Here is a 17,519-nt window from a genome sequence, read left to right on the forward strand (position 1 = left end):
GTGTTTTTTAACTTTGCTGTTGTGTTTTTTTAACTTGACGTTGTGCTCCGGATTTGCCATTGTGATTTGCACGCGTCGTACATATCCACCCAAAATACTAATTTTATGTATGAAATGAAAAAGACAAAAACTAAACTCTTTCTCTATAATTTAAGTTTATTTTTGTTAGTTTTGTAAACAAACAATACAGTTTAAGTTAGTTACTGTTTTTTGTAAAGCCTAGTTTTTGTTTTTATTTCAGTTAACTAAAACGTTTTCACAGCTAGTTTTCATTTTTTAGTTAGTTTTTGTTAACTATAATAACTTTGGTCAAAGACTTATCATAAACAGTTAATTAAAAACAATTCCTAAAAAGTCTGGAATAGAGTTGCTCTATTTCAGAATCAGGAGATAGACTCCTGCCCTTTGGGCCACTAGGCTCCAGAACCATTGGTTCTCAAGGCTACTTACTTACTATTTTGGTTAGAGCTGTGTATTTGTGATCTACCTTTAAATCAAATAAAAATGAAGAAAAAGAAAAATCAAGTCAATCAATCAAGTCAAGTCATGTGACGTACTGGGTATTACAGTCAGTTAAATGATCCCATTTGATGACATAACATGCTCCCACAGCCCTGGTCATGTCACTGTGGAAATCATGTCTTGATTGAATTGTCCTATAGATTAGATTAAAGCAACCGTAAAACCTCAACAGAGGCAATGGTTTCTCTCTCCTGCCTCCAGCCCATGCTGGAACTTTCTGTTAGGGAGTTGTGGGTGCTGTTGTCCTGTGGTCTTGAAGAAGGAGGAGAGCATGAGGGAGGGAGGGAGAGAGTTTTCACTGTGTTGTGAATTCCCCATGCTTGTGAAAGGCATGGCAGCTGTTTAAATCTCGGCAGGGCCGCGTGGTCTTGTTTTGTGAGGGCCAGGGGCCCCTTTGTTTGTTACGGTGTGTGTGTGTGTGTGTAGGTGGGGGGTTGGGGTTGTGATGGCATTTACATCAGACTCATCATGAAGGCCTGAGTCTGAGTTCATAAAGCTTTTGACTTTGAACATGAACCGTTATGCTTGGTATCAGACCAATCACTCACTCTCCCCTGTATTCTCTCTGTGTCTGTGACCCCCAGGACTGTATGGAGGAGATCAACCTCTTCAGCGAGAACAAGACCCACCTGAAGCAGCTGGGGGAGCAGCTGATGACCGCCAGCAACAAGACCAAGGAAGCCGAGATCAACGACAAGCTGAAGGACATCAACGACCGCTGGCAGCACCTGTTCGATCACATCGAGGCCAGGTAAGACCGCAGCGCCACACCCACAAGATGTTTTTAACCCTTAGCTGAAAGCCTGATTGGTCTACGAGATGTGTGCTGTTATCTGAAGAAGCAGAATCGCTCAACAATGCATCCGCTGCTTAGCAACCGTGCTGGTGATCACGTTAGCTAAATATAGCCACAGTGTGAGGCTATAGTCAAAGTGCTCTACTCTGGTAGAGATGGCTTCTCTGGGATGACCGAGTGGAGATGCTGCAGCTGCTGCTGCTGTGTTCCAGGCCTGGAGATTATGGCAGGGTCAGGCTCTGAGAGCCGTCCCAGGGATATGGATGGAGATATTAATCCAAGGCAAATCCCATTCCAACACAGAGGGGCTTGAAGAAGGGGGATTGAAGAAGACTGCATATACAGTACACAAGATACCTCTCATGGATTACTGTATACCATGAAGCGATGATGATGTTGATGATGATGACGACGATGCATGAAACAATTCCAACTAATCCGTGTTGGAATAGAGTCAGGCACACTGCTGAAGAGGTTATATTGTAATTGCATGGAAGTCAGTGTGATGGAATGAGTTATTGTGTGGTCAGCGGTTCGTTCTTGTGGGTGATACTGATCTCATCAGAGGGAGCTATCTTCAGGGTGGTTTCCTCATAATATAGGCTCTCAACACAAACAAGGTTGCAGAGGTTGTGCCTTGTTTTGATCAGCAGGCCGCTGATGTTGTAATCAACAGCTCCTGTAATCATGTGCTGCGGTCTCCAGTGTGGATGCTGTTGGCTATTATTTTTCCCACTGGCAGCGGCAGGTTAGCTGAGTTTCTTCTCAATGTTGATAAATATTTTGTTTGAATGTGGACGTTCATGTGGTGGAGGTTCGCACTCCAGCAGTGGGAATTTAACAGCCCAGTTCCTGTCGTCATTTCCTCTCAATGAGAGTAGCGTTGCTGAATGGGCTACGGACCGGTGGAGCGTTTCCTTCTTTGGCCAGATGGATGTTACTGTGGGTGGAGGGGAGGATGGGGTGACTTATCCTCCATGAGAATGACCAACTTAGATAGGCCATATGGTGGCTTTCTGACCCTCCTCTCTCTCTCTCTCTCTCTCTCTCTCTCTCTCTCTTTCTCTCTCTCTCTCTCTCTCTCTCTCTCTCTCTTCCTCTCTAACACGCTGCCCAGCTGGCCCTGCTCTCTCTCAAACACTCCGACAGGTGGGAGGAGCCTCTCTGGTTTCTCCGTGAGCGACGAGGTGAAGTAGGAGGGACCTCTCTCTGAGTGACAGGCAGCAAGGGAGTCTGGTCCTGTCCAGGCGGGACATGTGGTCTTGGTTGGGATATGGTTTCGGGGGGGGGGGGGGGGGGGGTCCGTGTTTGATTGACAGGTAGATAGGGCTAGGGTCTGTCCTCTGTCAGAAACAATGACGGGCCTGACGCAGACAGGAGAGGTGGTGGGGGGTTGGGGGGTGGGGAGCGCACAACAGAGGGCAGTCTGCCTCCCCCTCTAACACACGCCTGAACCCTCACTTGGAAACGCCCCTCTCTCATGGACGTCTTACCCTGCTAATCAGCTGGTGTCACAGCACGAGCCACTGCTGCCCGTTAGCGCTGCTCTGTCTGGCCCACTGTAATGGAATGTGTAGAGTAGACCCCTGGTTTACCCCCTTATCTATGTGTCATGTTGTTAATCCTACAAGAACGGTAGATTCGCAGCTCTGACTAAACATCACAGTGTCTGCTCTTGGCACCTGATTTGAAGACTCTGGGCAGACAGGATTTCGATCTGGAGCTCTACTGTTTTGTGTAGTGAAATGTAGGCCTACGTTAAAACCCCATTGAGCAGCGCTCAACGGGAGGAATGTCTGGTCCATGGCAGACACGCGCCAGCTACTTAACATGATGTTGAAACCATTTGACATGTTGCTACGTCTGCTCTTTCACACCCGTGTATAGGGGAATGTTCTTATGGCAGCATGTCAAGGGTTCAACCGAAGGCAATGTCCATATAGTCCGATATTACTACTATATAATACTATTGTAAATTTTTGTGAAATATCATACAATTGTATTGTGAAAAGATTCTAGAAAGAAAGAAGAAAGAGCTAGGAGAGAGAGAGCTAGGAGAGAGAGAGAGAAAGAGAGAGAGAGAGAGAGAGAGAGAGAGAGAGAGAGAGGTCTCAGTCCGGACCCCTGCCTGTCTGCCCAGCATGCGCACGTACTGTCAGCTCCACTTCCCATCAGCCCTGGTCATCCCATCATGCACTACTATCCTGCCCACCCTCCTCACTTAGGGAAGAACTAGCCACTGCAGGAAAAGCCTTTTCATATTAGTGCCATCAGTTGCAACTGAACTCGATCTCTCAACTCTTGAGGATTAACAACACCATCTGTGATCACTAATCTGCCACTGCTTTGTAACTCAGAGAATTTCAATCACCCTCCATCATATCATTTACAGAGCAGCGATGGGAAGTTGATTTGGAACCGAACACTCCCCATCTGTCCATCTGCACAGGCACGGGGTGACATGTGTCACGTGTTTCGATGATCTCTAACCCAAAGTGATAGCCAAGAGCCCACGAGCCATGCGAGGGGCGACCGTGTCTCGGGCTCGGGTGTGTGTGTGGTGACAGTGACAGGAGATTCTGAGGGAGAGTTGACTTGTTGGCCGGCGGGGGGGGGGGGGGGGGGGGGGGGGATTAGACGCGTTGACACTGGCTCCTCGGCCGCCTTTGTCCCTCAAAGTAAACTGGGTGCTTCGTCACCCTGTCCAGCAGCTGCCTTCTGCTGACACGAGCCATTGTGTCACCCCCCCCACCCCCACCCCGGTCCACAGCCACGGCCGTCCCCCATCCCAAGGCCCCTGCAACCCGCACCATTGTCTGAGGGAGGTGCGCGTGAGGCAGATGTTTTGATAAAACAACCCCCTCAGCAACCCCGCCCCCCCTCACCCCCACCACCACCACACCCCCCTGAAGTCTGCTCTGCTAACAAATCTACTTCCTTTGTTGGCGAGTGGCGACTGAAGAAAAAGTCATTTTATTTACATACTCTGTTTGGCAGGGCGTTCATTTCAAGTGCAGCTCCAGGCTGCGTTTCATTCGGTGCGAGAGACACCATTAAAAGAGAAAAACAGGAACTTCATTTTCCGTTGGGCTCTTTTTTGGTTAAAGTTCCCGTAGTCAAGGTGATGCCATGAATCTCAACGTACTTTCATTTAGCCAGGGCCTGTTGCTCGGTCTGTTGCCATGGTGATGGGACGAGGTTGTGTGAAGTTGTCTGTCTGAGAGTGTGTCGAGGAGGGGTGGCAGAGTTTTTGTGGTATAGGTCTGCTGATGACATCTTGTGATAACAAATTGGAATAGGCTACTGTCCAGATATCATTATCCTAATCAAGTTACTTGGACGAGCTGTCTGAGTATGAGAGGAAAAATAATAGTTATATCGTGTCAGAAATAATAGTTTTATCGTGTCCTGTCAGTAAACAGGTTCAGTGAACGGTTGAATCAGTCTCTTGACACAGATCATGTGTTAACTAACAACATGTGATGGAATGAGTTACTTACAACATGTTTATCAGCTCATTAAGAACACTGGTTTCAGTTGTGTAGGCTTCCTCTGTGGGACATGAACCACTCACCAGCCTGTGTGTTAGTGGTCTCACATGATAATGCAAGTGTTACTTGGTACTGCTTCATGTTGTTGTTGTTGTTGTTGTTTGTGTAACATGGATTATTTGGGTGACTGACAGAGTATCAGATGTGGGTGAGGAGAGCATTATCCCCAGCCCTGCGTCAATGAAAACCAGTCCTTGTTGGCAGCCATCTGCCGGGCTGAGAATCAGGGAAAGTAGCCTACTGTAACAGCAGGGGGCCGGCGTGCCCCGCCCCTGCCTCTGCCCCGTAAGCCATGCAGGGCAGGACTGACTTTAATTGGCTTGGACGAGTCTATGGGCTCTCCACCCCCACCCCCCATCAGAACCCACTGACACGCTTACCTCCGTTAACCCCCCCAGCAGGCATCCCATGTTCACATCTATACATCAGGTGTGCTTCATTAACCACTTCCCAGAGCCCTTCACTGAGCCACTGCCTTTGAACATGCTGCCATTTCAGCGCGTTAAGATGGATCTGGATGCTGGCAGTGAATACAGCGTGTTCAGAGAGCACGCCCGGGTGTCCCTGGGTGAACCCGTGTGCAAACGGCATGGCCGCCTCAGCGCCTTGGTCCAGCGTGGAGGCTGTGAGCTGGAAGTGGAGAAGGGAGAGAGGGAGGGGGGCGGGGGGAAGCAGGCAGGATGACTGCGGAGCGCCGAGGCGGGAAGAGTGGGGGGTAGCGCTCGCTAACGGCCGAACCGCCATGGAGGAGCCTCCTCGCCAGCACCGTGAGTACCTCTCTCGCGCCCTAATCCCCAGCGCTCGCGCCCTCTCAGCCCAGCGACTCAATGGGATGCTGGGTGAAAAGGGAGAAGAATGGACGTCGTGTTGTGCGAGTGTGCGCGTGTGTGTGTGTATGTGTGTGTGCACGCGTGCCTGTGCGTGTGTGAGAGTGAGAGGGAGGGAGAGAGAGACAGGGAGCAAGAAAAAGGGGGGGATGGGCTGTGCTTTGTCGGTGCATGCATGTAGCGCTTTCATCCATTCAGGCAGTCAGGTTGTGTGTGTGTGTGTGTGTCTTTGCATGCTGTCAGCCTGGTCGTGTTCGTGTTTTCTGTAGCATTCACGTTAATCCAGGCTGTCTCTATACGATATGATGCACAGCCCCCCCTCCCCCTCAGGTGCACACACACACACACACACACACACACACACACACACACACACACACACACACACCCCAGCCGCTTCCTCACCCCGAGAGGTTTGCTCTGGATGCACGACTGACGCAGGCAGTTACACGATCCAAAAATACACACGCCATAATGTCTGTCTTTCTCTGGCTCTGTGATCGCAGATCTGTGCAGCGTTTGATGGTACGGTACCTTCTTCATGCTGGTGGAATGATAACCGGGAACTACTGTGTAGCTTTGGTAGCAGCCTCGCTGCTTTTTGCTCCTACTGTATGTTGCATCACAAATCTATCTATCTGTTATTGTTATTCAGTCGGTAACAAACACCAGTCACTCTTATTACAATGCTCTCATTCATTCTCCATAATATTGACGTCAGAATGATGAAGAGCCCAGACTGTTCAGACACATACACATATTTGTTCGTGGGAACCTCCAGTGGAATGCTCTCTGGTAGGTCACGTGACTGTTTAATGTTACATTGTATTGTGTCTGTGCAGGCAGGAGAATGCACTTACAGTATGTGGGTCAATTGACCAGTTAGTGAAACTGGAATGCCAGCTCTGCTCCTGTCATTGAGGGCGGAGTGAGCTGATGTAGGTCACTCCCCTGCATCCCAGGGTGCTGTGCGATAATTGCCCCTGTTGCATCATGTGTAGGAATGAGAGATATGTTAATCAGGTGCTGTGTGTGTGTGTTGTTGAGCAATGGGTGTGTTTTATAGCCCTGTAGGAATGATGACAGGGTTCATGTCGTTATTTGTTTTGTTTTTTGCTGATAAGTTGGCTGTCTCTCAAGGTGCTGAGCTGGCTATTTCAAGATTGTTGTGCTGCTGTTGCTGTTCCACTGAATAGGAAGCACCTTTGTACAGTCGATTGCATCTGGTGTCTGCCCTGCATTATGTCAGTTAGAGTTCTAAATGAGAGGAAAGGTGAGAGGTGTCATGGAGCCTGAATAATAATATCTACATTTTAATTACCTGACTGACTGACTGACTGACTGACTGACTGACTGGCTGACTGACTGACTGACTGACTGACTGACTGACTGACTGACTGGCTGGCTGGCTGGCTGGCTGACTAGTTGACTAGTTGACTGGTTGACTGGCTGACTGACTGGCTGACTGCCTGTCTGACTAGCTGACCGACTGAGTGGCTAACTGACTGGTTGACTGACTGGCTGACCGACTGAGTGGCTAACTGACTGGTTGACTGACTGGCTGACCGACTGAGTGGCTAACTGACTGGTTGACTGGCTGGCTGACTGACTGACTGAGTGGCTGACTGGCTGGCTGACTGAGTGGCTGACTGGCTGGCTGACTGATTGACTGAGTGGCTGACTGACTGAGTGGATGACTGACTGGCTGACTGACTGAGTGGCTGACTGACTGAGTGGATGACTGACTGGCTGACTGACTGAGTGGCTGACTGGCTGGCTGACTCATCTCTTTCTCTCTGCAGGGTGAGGAAGCTGAAGGAAACGCTGGTCACGGTGCAGCAGCTGGACAAGAACATGAGCAACCTGCGGACGTGGCTGTCTCGCATCGAGGCCGAGCTGGCCAAGCCCGTGGTCTACAGTGTCTGCCACAGCGATGAGATCCAGAGGAAACTGGCTGAGCAGCAGGTGGGCACTAGGACCCAGGGGGACCCCGGAGCCTATACACAAGAAAAAAAAACATCATTGACATCTAGCCATGTCTGTTTAACGTTGACCCACTCACCTATGGTTGGTCTGGTCTCTATGGTACACAGAACTGGGGCGAAATGTCGAAATGTCAGGAATGTGTCCGACTAAAGTGATTTCTGGACATGCTCTGCTCGGTAATTGAAGTCCCAGCAGGCGCTGTTAGGAGACAGGCCATCACACGAGGCGGAGAGTGTTACAAAGCCCTGAGGTAAAAGCCAGGCCATGGAGAGCTCAGAGTGCAGACGGAAAAGGACTTCAACCTTATTTGTCCACCAAAGTACGAACTACTAAAGAGAGAGAGAGAGCAGAAGAGGGAGAGAGAGCTAGGAGACAGAGAGCTAAGAAAGAGGGAGAGAAAGAGCTAGGAGAGAGAGAGAGCTAGGAGAGAGAGAGAGAGCAGAAGTGCTGACTGCTACTCATGTCATTAGAGGAGGAATGGGAGGCTGCTGGCACAGGAGAACATTACTCCTGTATGACTCGACTCTCCAGGTGCTCCAGCCTCAAGTTCCAGTACTAACTAAGTACTAACCTCTGGCTTTTCTAAGTTTAGATGTGATGTCAGTCATGGTTAAACTTGTAACAGACAACTAAACATTTGCTGTTTGTGTGTGTGTGTGTGTGTGTGTGTGTGTGTGTGTGTGTGTGTGTGTGTGTGGATATAGGACCTGCAGAGGGACATAGAGCAGCATACGGAGGGCGTAGCGTCGGTGCTGACCCTGTGTGACGTCCTGCTCCACGATGCGGACGCCTGCGGCAGCGACACGGAGAACGACTCCATCCAGCAGACCACCCGCAGCCTGGACCGGCGCTGGAGGAACATCTGTGCCATGTCGATGGAGAGGAGGATGAGGTGAGGCGTCACACACAGACACACACACGCACACACACACACACACACACACACACACACACACACACACACGTCACGCATGCACACACACACAGCCTCACACATGCACGGACACACCCACAAACATGTACTGTACTGTACTGTATATATACAACTTGCCGAATGCACATCACATATTTCTAGTAGATAGTGCCCCACCTGTACGCTTTGTGGCTTTTCTCATCTGTGTTCCCTTCAAATTCTTCCCTCTAGGATTGAGGAAACGTGGCGCCTGTGGTGTAAGTTCCTGGATGACTACTCGCGATTCGAGGACTGGCTGAGGACGGCCGAGCGCACGGCCGCCAACCCCGTCTCTGCTGACGTCCTGTACACCAGCGCCAAGGAGGAGCTGAAGAAGTTTGAGGTCAGCGGTCACCCAGGAGCTTTCACATCCAAAATAGATAACAGTGGTCTAGATTTTTTCTTTTTTTCTTGTAAATTTAAAAATGTTCAATTCAGCAAGCTTTTATTGGCAGGAAATACATTCTAAATAGTCATTACATTAATTAATAAATACATATATTATACATAAATATTGTCTCTCTAGTCACTAAATAGCCTAGGTGTTATTGTCATTCATATGGGCTCGTCAGGTTGCATCTTGTGAGGGTGTACAGAGATAACATTTGGTTCTGCATGTGTCTTTATGGATTACCTGCAGAGATTAGACAGGCTAATCTGGGCTCTGCTGAAGTCTTCCCTTTCTTGACAGAGCAACATGAATTGTAGTGTGACAGCATTTTTCACAAAACATTTGTTACCTCATTCTCATGTTTATGTAACTTGTATTAAACTTAATTGCCATGTGATAAAATGACATTATGACCACACAATCATCATAGTCCTCTATCCAGTAGCCAATGATAATCTCTAGATATAATCTGTATTGTGGCTCTACGATAAAAGTCAGTCAAAATGAACGTGGTCGGACCTCCAACGCTCCTCCTCCACCCTCCCGTCCCGATCCACAGGCGTTCCAGAGGCAGGTCCACGAGCGTCTGACCCAGCTAGAGCTGGTGAACAAGCAGTATCGCCGCCTGGCCCGGGAGAACCGCACCGACGCTGCCAGCCGGCTCAAGGTCATGGTCCACGAGGGGAACCAGCGCTGGGATGGCCTGCAGAAGAGGGTGGCTGCCGTGCTCCGCAGACTCAAGGTGAGAGGTTCAGGGGTCATAGTAGACTCCCGAGTCAGTCTATAAACACTGCACTCAACTAGAGAGTGAAGACGTTTGCCCAGGTTTTATCGCTAAAAGTGGGTGGAAACAATTAGGGATTGAAAAAAAACTCATTGCAGAACCAATCCAACGTCTTCGGGGTGGTTCTCCCTAATGGGGTGGTGAATGTTTTGTTTCGTTTTGTTTTGTTTTGATTCTCTACTCCTGTTTGTTTGGAGGACATGATTTCTGGTAAGGCAGTTCCTTCACCCTATTGGAGATGTAGGCAGTGGCTCTGAATGGTAGGGTCAGTTTTCTAGCGTTTTCTTTCTAGTTCTAGAGATAATTTTCAATGGAGATGTCTCCAGACTTTCGGTGGTGGAGATCTCCAAAGTCTGGCATCGCAAGACTTCTTATCCTGCTTATTCAAGGGGTTGGGAATTCAAACGGGAATCGAGATGAGATGGGATTGGGGGGAGTCATTCAATAGAGACCAAACAGGACTTCCTATGCTATGACACTCATGTGCAAGGATGGCTGTATACACTTCCTGTCCTGTTGTCCTCCGACCGCTAAATCCCTCTCAATAGGGCAATGTCACATGTTATGAACTGCGCTAACTGATTGGACCATTCTACTAAATTGGATTCTACTTGTAGCTGATTGTACCATTCTACTTCTACTTCTCCATGACAACCGATGGCTATTTACTATATCTTAAGGCACTCATTAGCATTATCTATTGAAATCTAAGTTTATTTTGAAGCCAGTTCCATGTCTTGGTCCTTATCCCCCCAACTGTGTTCCCCCTCCAGCACTTCACCGCTCAGCGGGAGGACTTTGAGGGCACACGCGAGGGCATCCTTGTCTGGCTCACCGAGATGGACCTCCAACTCACCAACGTGGAGCACTTCTCAGAGAGTGACATTGAGGACAAGATGAGACAGCTGAATGTGAGTCTCGCTGCCTCTCTGACCACCGCAATCTATCAGTCCAGTTGTAACTCCTTCCTCACCAAGAAGCCTTTCTCTTTTCTTCTGTGTACTGATAGCATGTGTTTAGTTCCTGACATCTGGCCCTCTCTTTTCTCCGTCACAGGGCTTCCAGCAGGAGATCACTCTGAACACCAACAAGATCGACGCCCTGATTGTGTTCGGGGAGAACCTGATCCAGAAGAGCGCCCCCCTGGACGCCGTGCTGATCGAGGACGAGCTGGAGGAGCTCCACTCCTACTGCCAGGAGGTGTTTGGCAGGGTGGCGCGCTTCCACCACCGGCTCATCAACAGACGCCCGGTCAGTGGGCCCCGCCGTTCTCCGCTCTCATGCCACCAATGCTTCCACCTCTTAGCGAAGTCTTTAAATGGTTATCTTATTTGAAAGTTATTTGTTCCTAGATTAGAAGTGAATAGATCTTCATCTTCAAAACTTCTTCAAACAAGGAGTTTGTCATGTTAGGGTTGCAAAATTCCGGGAATATTCACAAACTTCCCAAAATTCCCAACAACAATGTATGGGAATTAATGGGAATTAGCAGAAATTAACAGGAAAATTCTTGGAATTAATGGGAATTAACTGGGAATTCATGGGAATTATCAGGAATAAATTCTGTTTCCCAGTTTATTCCTCTTACTGCCACATGCATTCCTGTTAATTCCTATGGGAAGTTTGTGAATATTCTAGAATTCTGCAAACCTAGTCGTAATTGGAGTCTGTGGATGTCAGAGTGACTCTGCGTGTTCCGTGCCCAGGCTGTGGAGGAGGACAGGGACCTGTCTGATCGCGACACTGACTTGGAGGACGCGGCGGAGCTGCCTGGGGGCTCCTGGAGGGGGGAGGAGGAGGACGACCATGAGGAGAAGGAGGAAGACGAGGGCTCCGCTGCATCAACGGAGTCAGCTGGCCGCCACCGTCAGGCCGCGTGTCACCTCCTGGTGCCGCCTCTGGAGCGCTCAGGCCGGGAGACCCCCGTCAGCGTGGACTCCATCCCCCTGGAGTGGGACCACACGGTGGACGTGGGGGGGTCATCATCTCATGAGGACGAAGAGGAAGTCACCTTCTACAGCGCCCTGTCAGGTAACTCTCACAGACTCCTCTTTCATCTCTCCAACTCTCTCTCTTTCTGTTGCCAGGCTGAATAAGGGGGAAATTGCGCAGAGGGTCGTAGAGATCCAGGAACACCGTCCCGTTGACCCCGTGTCTTTTCTTGCAGATGTAGAGATCACTGAGAACTCAGAGTCCTTTGTTAAAGCGACTGCTAAAGCAGTGAACGCAGCCTCGGGTACGAGCTCTGTCTCCTGCATGCGTCTGCACTGCTGTGTGCTGCTTATGGCCAGGCATGAACCCCACCCGAACTTACCTACCTCCCACACCCAGACCTTACCTACCTCCCATACCACCACCTCCTGTACCACGACTTAACATACCAACCATACCACCACCTCCTGTACCACAACTTTACATACCAACCATACCACCACCTTTTGTACCACGACCTTACCTACCTCCCATACCACCACCTCCTGTACCACGACCTTACCTACCAACCATACCACCACCTCCTGTACCACAACCTTACCTACCTCCCATACCACCACCTCCTGTACCACGACCTTACCTTCCAACCATACCACCACCTCCTGTACCACGACCTTACCTACCTCCCATACCACCACCTCTTGTACCACAACCTTACCTACCTCCCATACCATTACCTGATCTCCCATAGCCCTGACCTTACCTTCCTCCCATACCACCATCTCCCACACCATGACTGTACCTCCTCCCACACCCCGACCTTACCTCCTTCCATCCCACTACCTTCTGTACCTCCCATACCACCACCTCCTGTACCACCAGCTGACCTTGTAATATCTTTAAAGGAGTCACACACTTGTCATGATTAACAGTATGGGATGAGGAGTCATGGTCTTCACTACCTACTCGTGCATCTGCATCCCAAATGATGCCGCATGATAAAATGTATCATTTTGGTTCTTTTCACAGCCATTTGTTTACTGCAGTTTGGTTTGTCCATGCATGACACGTGATCTTGTTTTGCATTGCGCGTTTGTGCCAGTGATTACTGTTCTGACACCTCTATGGCCTTTGGATATCCTGAGCAGTTGGAGCCAATGATTGCAAAGAGCAATGACATGACATCCTCTATCCCCGCCCCCTCTCCTCCCTGTGTTGACCTTCCCCTCCACCAGTGAAGTCAGTGATGGACCCCCCCAACTGGCACTCCGTTGCTCCCCAGGAGAGGAAGCGTGTTCCCAGGGACATCGTCCAAGCCCTGGGCTCCTCACCCACCCACCTCACCAGCACTCCCTTCCACCACCGGGGCTACGTAAGTCTGCAGGCCACCCCTGATCTCAGTACACACACACGCACACACACACACACACACCCATAACTGTGGTAGTGACGAATGATTATATCGGTAGCTATAGTTATTAGCTAGCTATTGCGCGTCTTCTGTCCAGGCTAAGCTGATGTCAGAGTGCACCGGCAGCATAGACTGTGTGAAGAGGGTCCAGCTGATCCTGAACGACGACGAGGAGCCAGAGGACAACGGCCTCACCGCGCTGGGCGCCGCAGACAGACAGACGGGCGCCGGCGTGATCGAGCGCTGGGAGCTGCTGCAGGCCCAGGCGCTCGGCGCTCGGCTGTGCATCACGCCGGACCTGCAGCAGTGGCAGAAGCTGAGCTCGGACCTCGCCGACGTCACTTCCTGGCTGCGCCGGGTGCTCTCCGAGCTGGAGAGGCTGCGGAGGCTGGCGCCGTCCTCCAGCATCCGTGACATGGAGGGCAACATCAGGAGACTCAAGGTAACAGAACAGACCCGCCTCAAACAGACGGAAACTTCATTACTTTGATTTAATGACAAGAAAGGTAACGACACAGACCTGCCACAGATAAAAACGCCATTTCTTTGATTTATTAACTATAAAAGCATGCTTTTAAATCGTACTGACCATAGAAAGTGTAACTCAATACATCGTCTTTTCCTCTGTGCGTCTGTCTTTCTTTCTCTCTGTCTGTCTGTCCATGTGTCCATCTGTCTGTCCAGGAGATGCAGAAGTCCTTCAACAGCTACAAGTCTCTGATGATCTCCATCAACCTGAACGGGCGTCACTTCCAGCGCGGGGACAGTGCGGAGCTGCAGGAGCTCCAGGAGGGCCTGAGGTGCGCCAACCTCAGCTGGACGCAGGCGTGCGCCGGCCTGGAGAGCTGGGAGGGCCGGCTGCACAGCGCCCTTATGCAGTGTCAGGTGAGGGCGACGACAAGACACAAACAGCGCCCGATTCTACTTTTTTTGGTGTCTTTATCCATTCATTCGTTTAACCGGGGAGGTCACATTTGAGAGATTTCAGCGAGCAGCCTCTTTGAACTTTTGACGACATTGATGACCTCTTGACCTGTCTGCTCCAGGAGTTCCATGAGACGCTGCACTCCCTGCTGCTGTGGCTGGCCCGCGCCGAGAGCCGGCGCTACGCCGTGAACATCCACGACCGCTTCGCCTCGCGCGCCGCCCTGCTGGAGCACCGTGACACGCTCATGGTGAGTGACGCTCAATCTGGCAACACAAATGGCCATTGACACAGATGAACCACAGCAGGTCTACACCTTCTGTACACACAGCCACATTCATTCATTAATTTCAAACTTCATTTAAAAATTCTCGGGAGAAATCATTGAGGGTGACCCTCATTTACAATGATGCCAAGATAACAAAGACCAACAAACAAAATAGATTAAAATGAGTTAAAATAAATTAAATTAGCTTGGAAATAAAATCTGACTAAACAACAACAACAACAAAAAACAGGTAAAATTGGTAAAATAATTTAGAATTGCTACCATTGCAAATAAAATCATTGCATCAACTGACAAAATTAATTAAAACAGTTACAGGCAGATAATGGATGGCTATTAAGCACATTCCTAAAATGTCCAAAAGATACAAAAGTATTCAGGTTCAAGTCATTTTGCAAAAGATTCCAATAGTTCGCTGAACTGATACTGAAAGCAGTTTTACCAAGATCAGTCCTCTAAACCAGGGGTGCCCAATACACCGCGATCGACCAGTAGGTCACAGAAGCTATGCTGGTATCTCAAGCCATTCAAAAGAAAAGCCATAAAAGCCACGTCACCTCTCTTGTTGTCCAAATGAGCAACATTTTCTTCCTGCTACTTTGTAGATTACAAGTGTGACCAGCAGTTTATTTTTGTTTTAATTATTTAATCACGTGTGGGCTGATTTCATCATTGTTTAGTTGGGTGGTAGATCTTGTTGAGCTAGTCATTTTAAAAGTATCTCAAAAGCCCAAAAAGAGTGGGCACCCCTGCTCTAAACCAACAGCTGAACCTATTAAACGCAGGTCTGGTGGAATCTCACTGCTGTGCTTTCTGGCGCCCCCTGCTGTAGGCTCTGGAGGAGGAGCTACGTGGTCGCCAGCTGCAGGTTTCCTCCCTGCAGGAGATCTCCTCCCAGCTGCTCCTGGAGGCCACGGCGGAGGACAGCATCGAGGCCAAGGAGAAGGTCCATGTCATCAGCAACAAGCTACGCCTGCTGCTGCGCCAGGTGGCAAATGACTTGCACGTGCTGCAAGGCAGGCTGGTACGTCAACACTGGGGCTCCGCCGTCACCCAAACAACCCAGGCCGAGTCCGTTAGACGTTGGACTTGTTTGTTTATAGTTTGAACAAAAAAAAATGCTGGTGATCGTTGACTGGTGGAGTAGTACTGTAGAAACAGATTTGATGGGTCACTGGACTTGACGGATGTTTGTGCCTCTGTCTGTGTGTCAGGAGTCGTGTCCAGTGGGCTCTGAGATGGACAGCATGGGCCTGGGATCTCCCAGCTCTCCTCTGCTGCTGCAGAAGGTATACACTCAGTCAGTCATGTTCCAGGAAGAACTAGTTGGAGTACTGTACACAAGTCACAACCAATCACGCTGCATGATGCATACAGTATCAGTCTCAGGATTTTAATAACATTTACCCAGCAAAGCTCTTGAATCATACAGTATGTGCTTGAAATCGAATGATCTAATGATCTAATGGGTTGCCTTCTGCTTTTGCGTGTGTGTGTGCATGTGCGTGTCTGCGTGTGTGTGTTTGCATGTGTGTGTGTAGGAGCAATCTGGGATGGCAGCAGCTGGAGTCCGAACCTCCAGCTCTAGAAGGTACATGCTGAAAGTGTGTGGCTGCTTTAGCACAACCTGATTCACTGTAGTCTGACTCAACAGCGTGTAGGTTTTTGAGATAAGCCTAAATCAGATTCAGTCTCTGACACAATTTTTTGTAAGGGCGATTGTGATTGGTTTAAAGAAATACAGCATTTTTCCCACTTATCTCAGAATGATAATGGGCTGCAGCCAGACCTTTCTTCAGCGCTGGAACAGCATAAAAAGGACGTGTAAAGATGGGTCTGGTTGTGCGAGGCTACAGTACTGTGCATTCACAGGAACGACATGTGACATGTAACACTGCTGATTCACAACTCTCACACTTTTTTTTTCTGTTACGTTTTAACACTGAAAACACCTATAGTAGGAGTCACAAACACAGACATGACTGGACGGCATGAAAAGAAATAATGCCGAAAAGAAATAATGCCGATGTTTGACCTTGAATAGGGACAGAAATGTGTCACCGAGATACAACGCCTGCTTGTGTGTCCGTAGCCCTTCGGTCAGTCAGTCATCTATCGGACCGTCGCTGCCTGTTTCCCACGCGTGGAGCGGCTGTCGCAGCTCCGCCGATGAATGACCCTTGTCTTTCCGTCCTTAGGGGGGAGAAGAGGGACTCGTCCCCGCCGCGACCCTTCTTCCGCCGGGTGCTGCGCGCTGCCCTGCCCCTCCACCTGCTCCTGCTGCTGGTCCTGGTGCTGGCCTGCCTGGTACCCGCGTCTGAGCAGGACTACTACAGCTGCACCGCGTCCAACAACTTCGCTCGCTCCTTTTATCCCATGCTGCGCTACACCAACGGACCCCCGCCCACATGAGTGCGCGACGTCACAGTAGGCTACTGCCCACCTGTACTGTAACCCTCCCCCATCTTTAGTCACTCACTGGAGCCCCTCACCTGGACGGACTCGGAGACCCTAAGGACGATAATTTTTCGGTGTCTCTCAGCCAGAGGGAGTTTTTTTTTTTTAAATGTCTGAGGTGTTATGTATTTAAGAACATATTTATATATTAATATATATGTGGAAATGTCACATCTTGGAGGTGTGCAAGCTCCTCTATGAAGCAAAGAAGCCATATCATTGGTTCAGTTTGAAATAAATAATTTTTAAATGTAGTGAAGATGTACATACTGCGCTTCAAACCTTGTCTTCAACGTACAAAGAAAATTTCAAGATTTATTTTGGTATATTTTGGTGTCACAGGCATGCAATAAAAACCCATGGTTCTAATGATACAGTAGTGTAATAATGTCAGTAACACCTACTACCAAAGGATCAGAGAACTAAATATGTTGGTCATTTTCTAACACTGCTGTTTTTACCGTTTTACGTAGCAACCGATTGTGTCGAACAGATTTTGTACATATCGACTGAGTGTTTTGTCTGGTTTAGAAACATGCACTGTGGAACTTGCTTTTCTTGAGTAACCGTAGCAACTCCTCTGCAAACATGCCTTGCTGTAGATGATTTTGAAGCGATTTGTCTTTCATTTTAAATGACTATTCAGACAACAGTGCACAGTACTTATTATCCTGTTTGTATGAACGCATTTGTATATAA

The 17,519-nt window shown here is 49.2% G+C and overlaps 1 protein-coding gene across 1 annotated transcript in view; it reads left to right on the forward strand.

Annotated features, from left to right (window-relative positions):
* syne2b (spectrin repeat containing, nuclear envelope 2b) overlaps positions 1–16,775 on the forward strand; it is a gene marked incomplete at both ends in the record, with an annotated part of 88,478 nt that extends 71,703 nt beyond the window's left edge. Inside the window, 17 exons of the mRNA XM_084438440.1 lie at positions 1,107–1,273; positions 7,499–7,661; positions 8,387–8,574; positions 8,827–8,977; positions 9,585–9,767; positions 10,583–10,720; positions 10,866–11,060; positions 11,516–11,840; positions 11,977–12,045; positions 12,977–13,113; positions 13,250–13,594; positions 13,837–14,037; positions 14,199–14,327; positions 15,196–15,402; positions 15,578–15,652; positions 16,456–16,466; positions 16,562–16,775. Of these exons, the coding sequence (XP_084294566.1) occupies positions 1,107–1,273; positions 7,499–7,661; positions 8,387–8,574; positions 8,827–8,977; positions 9,585–9,767; positions 10,583–10,720; positions 10,866–11,060; positions 11,516–11,840; positions 11,977–12,045; positions 12,977–13,113; positions 13,250–13,594; positions 13,837–14,037; positions 14,199–14,327; positions 15,196–15,402; positions 15,578–15,652; positions 16,456–16,466; positions 16,562–16,775 (2,898 nt within the window). The remainder of the gene's footprint in view (positions 1–1,106; positions 1,274–7,498; positions 7,662–8,386; positions 8,575–8,826; positions 8,978–9,584; positions 9,768–10,582; positions 10,721–10,865; positions 11,061–11,515; positions 11,841–11,976; positions 12,046–12,976; positions 13,114–13,249; positions 13,595–13,836; positions 14,038–14,198; positions 14,328–15,195; positions 15,403–15,577; positions 15,653–16,455; positions 16,467–16,561) is intronic.
* Between the last annotated feature and the right edge of the window lie 744 nt (positions 16,776–17,519).

The sequence above is a fragment of the Borostomias antarcticus genome (assembly GCF_949987555.1).
Source record: "Borostomias antarcticus genome assembly, chromosome: 5".
Classification (NCBI taxonomy): domain Eukaryota; kingdom Metazoa; phylum Chordata; class Actinopteri; order Stomiiformes; family Stomiidae; genus Borostomias; species Borostomias antarcticus.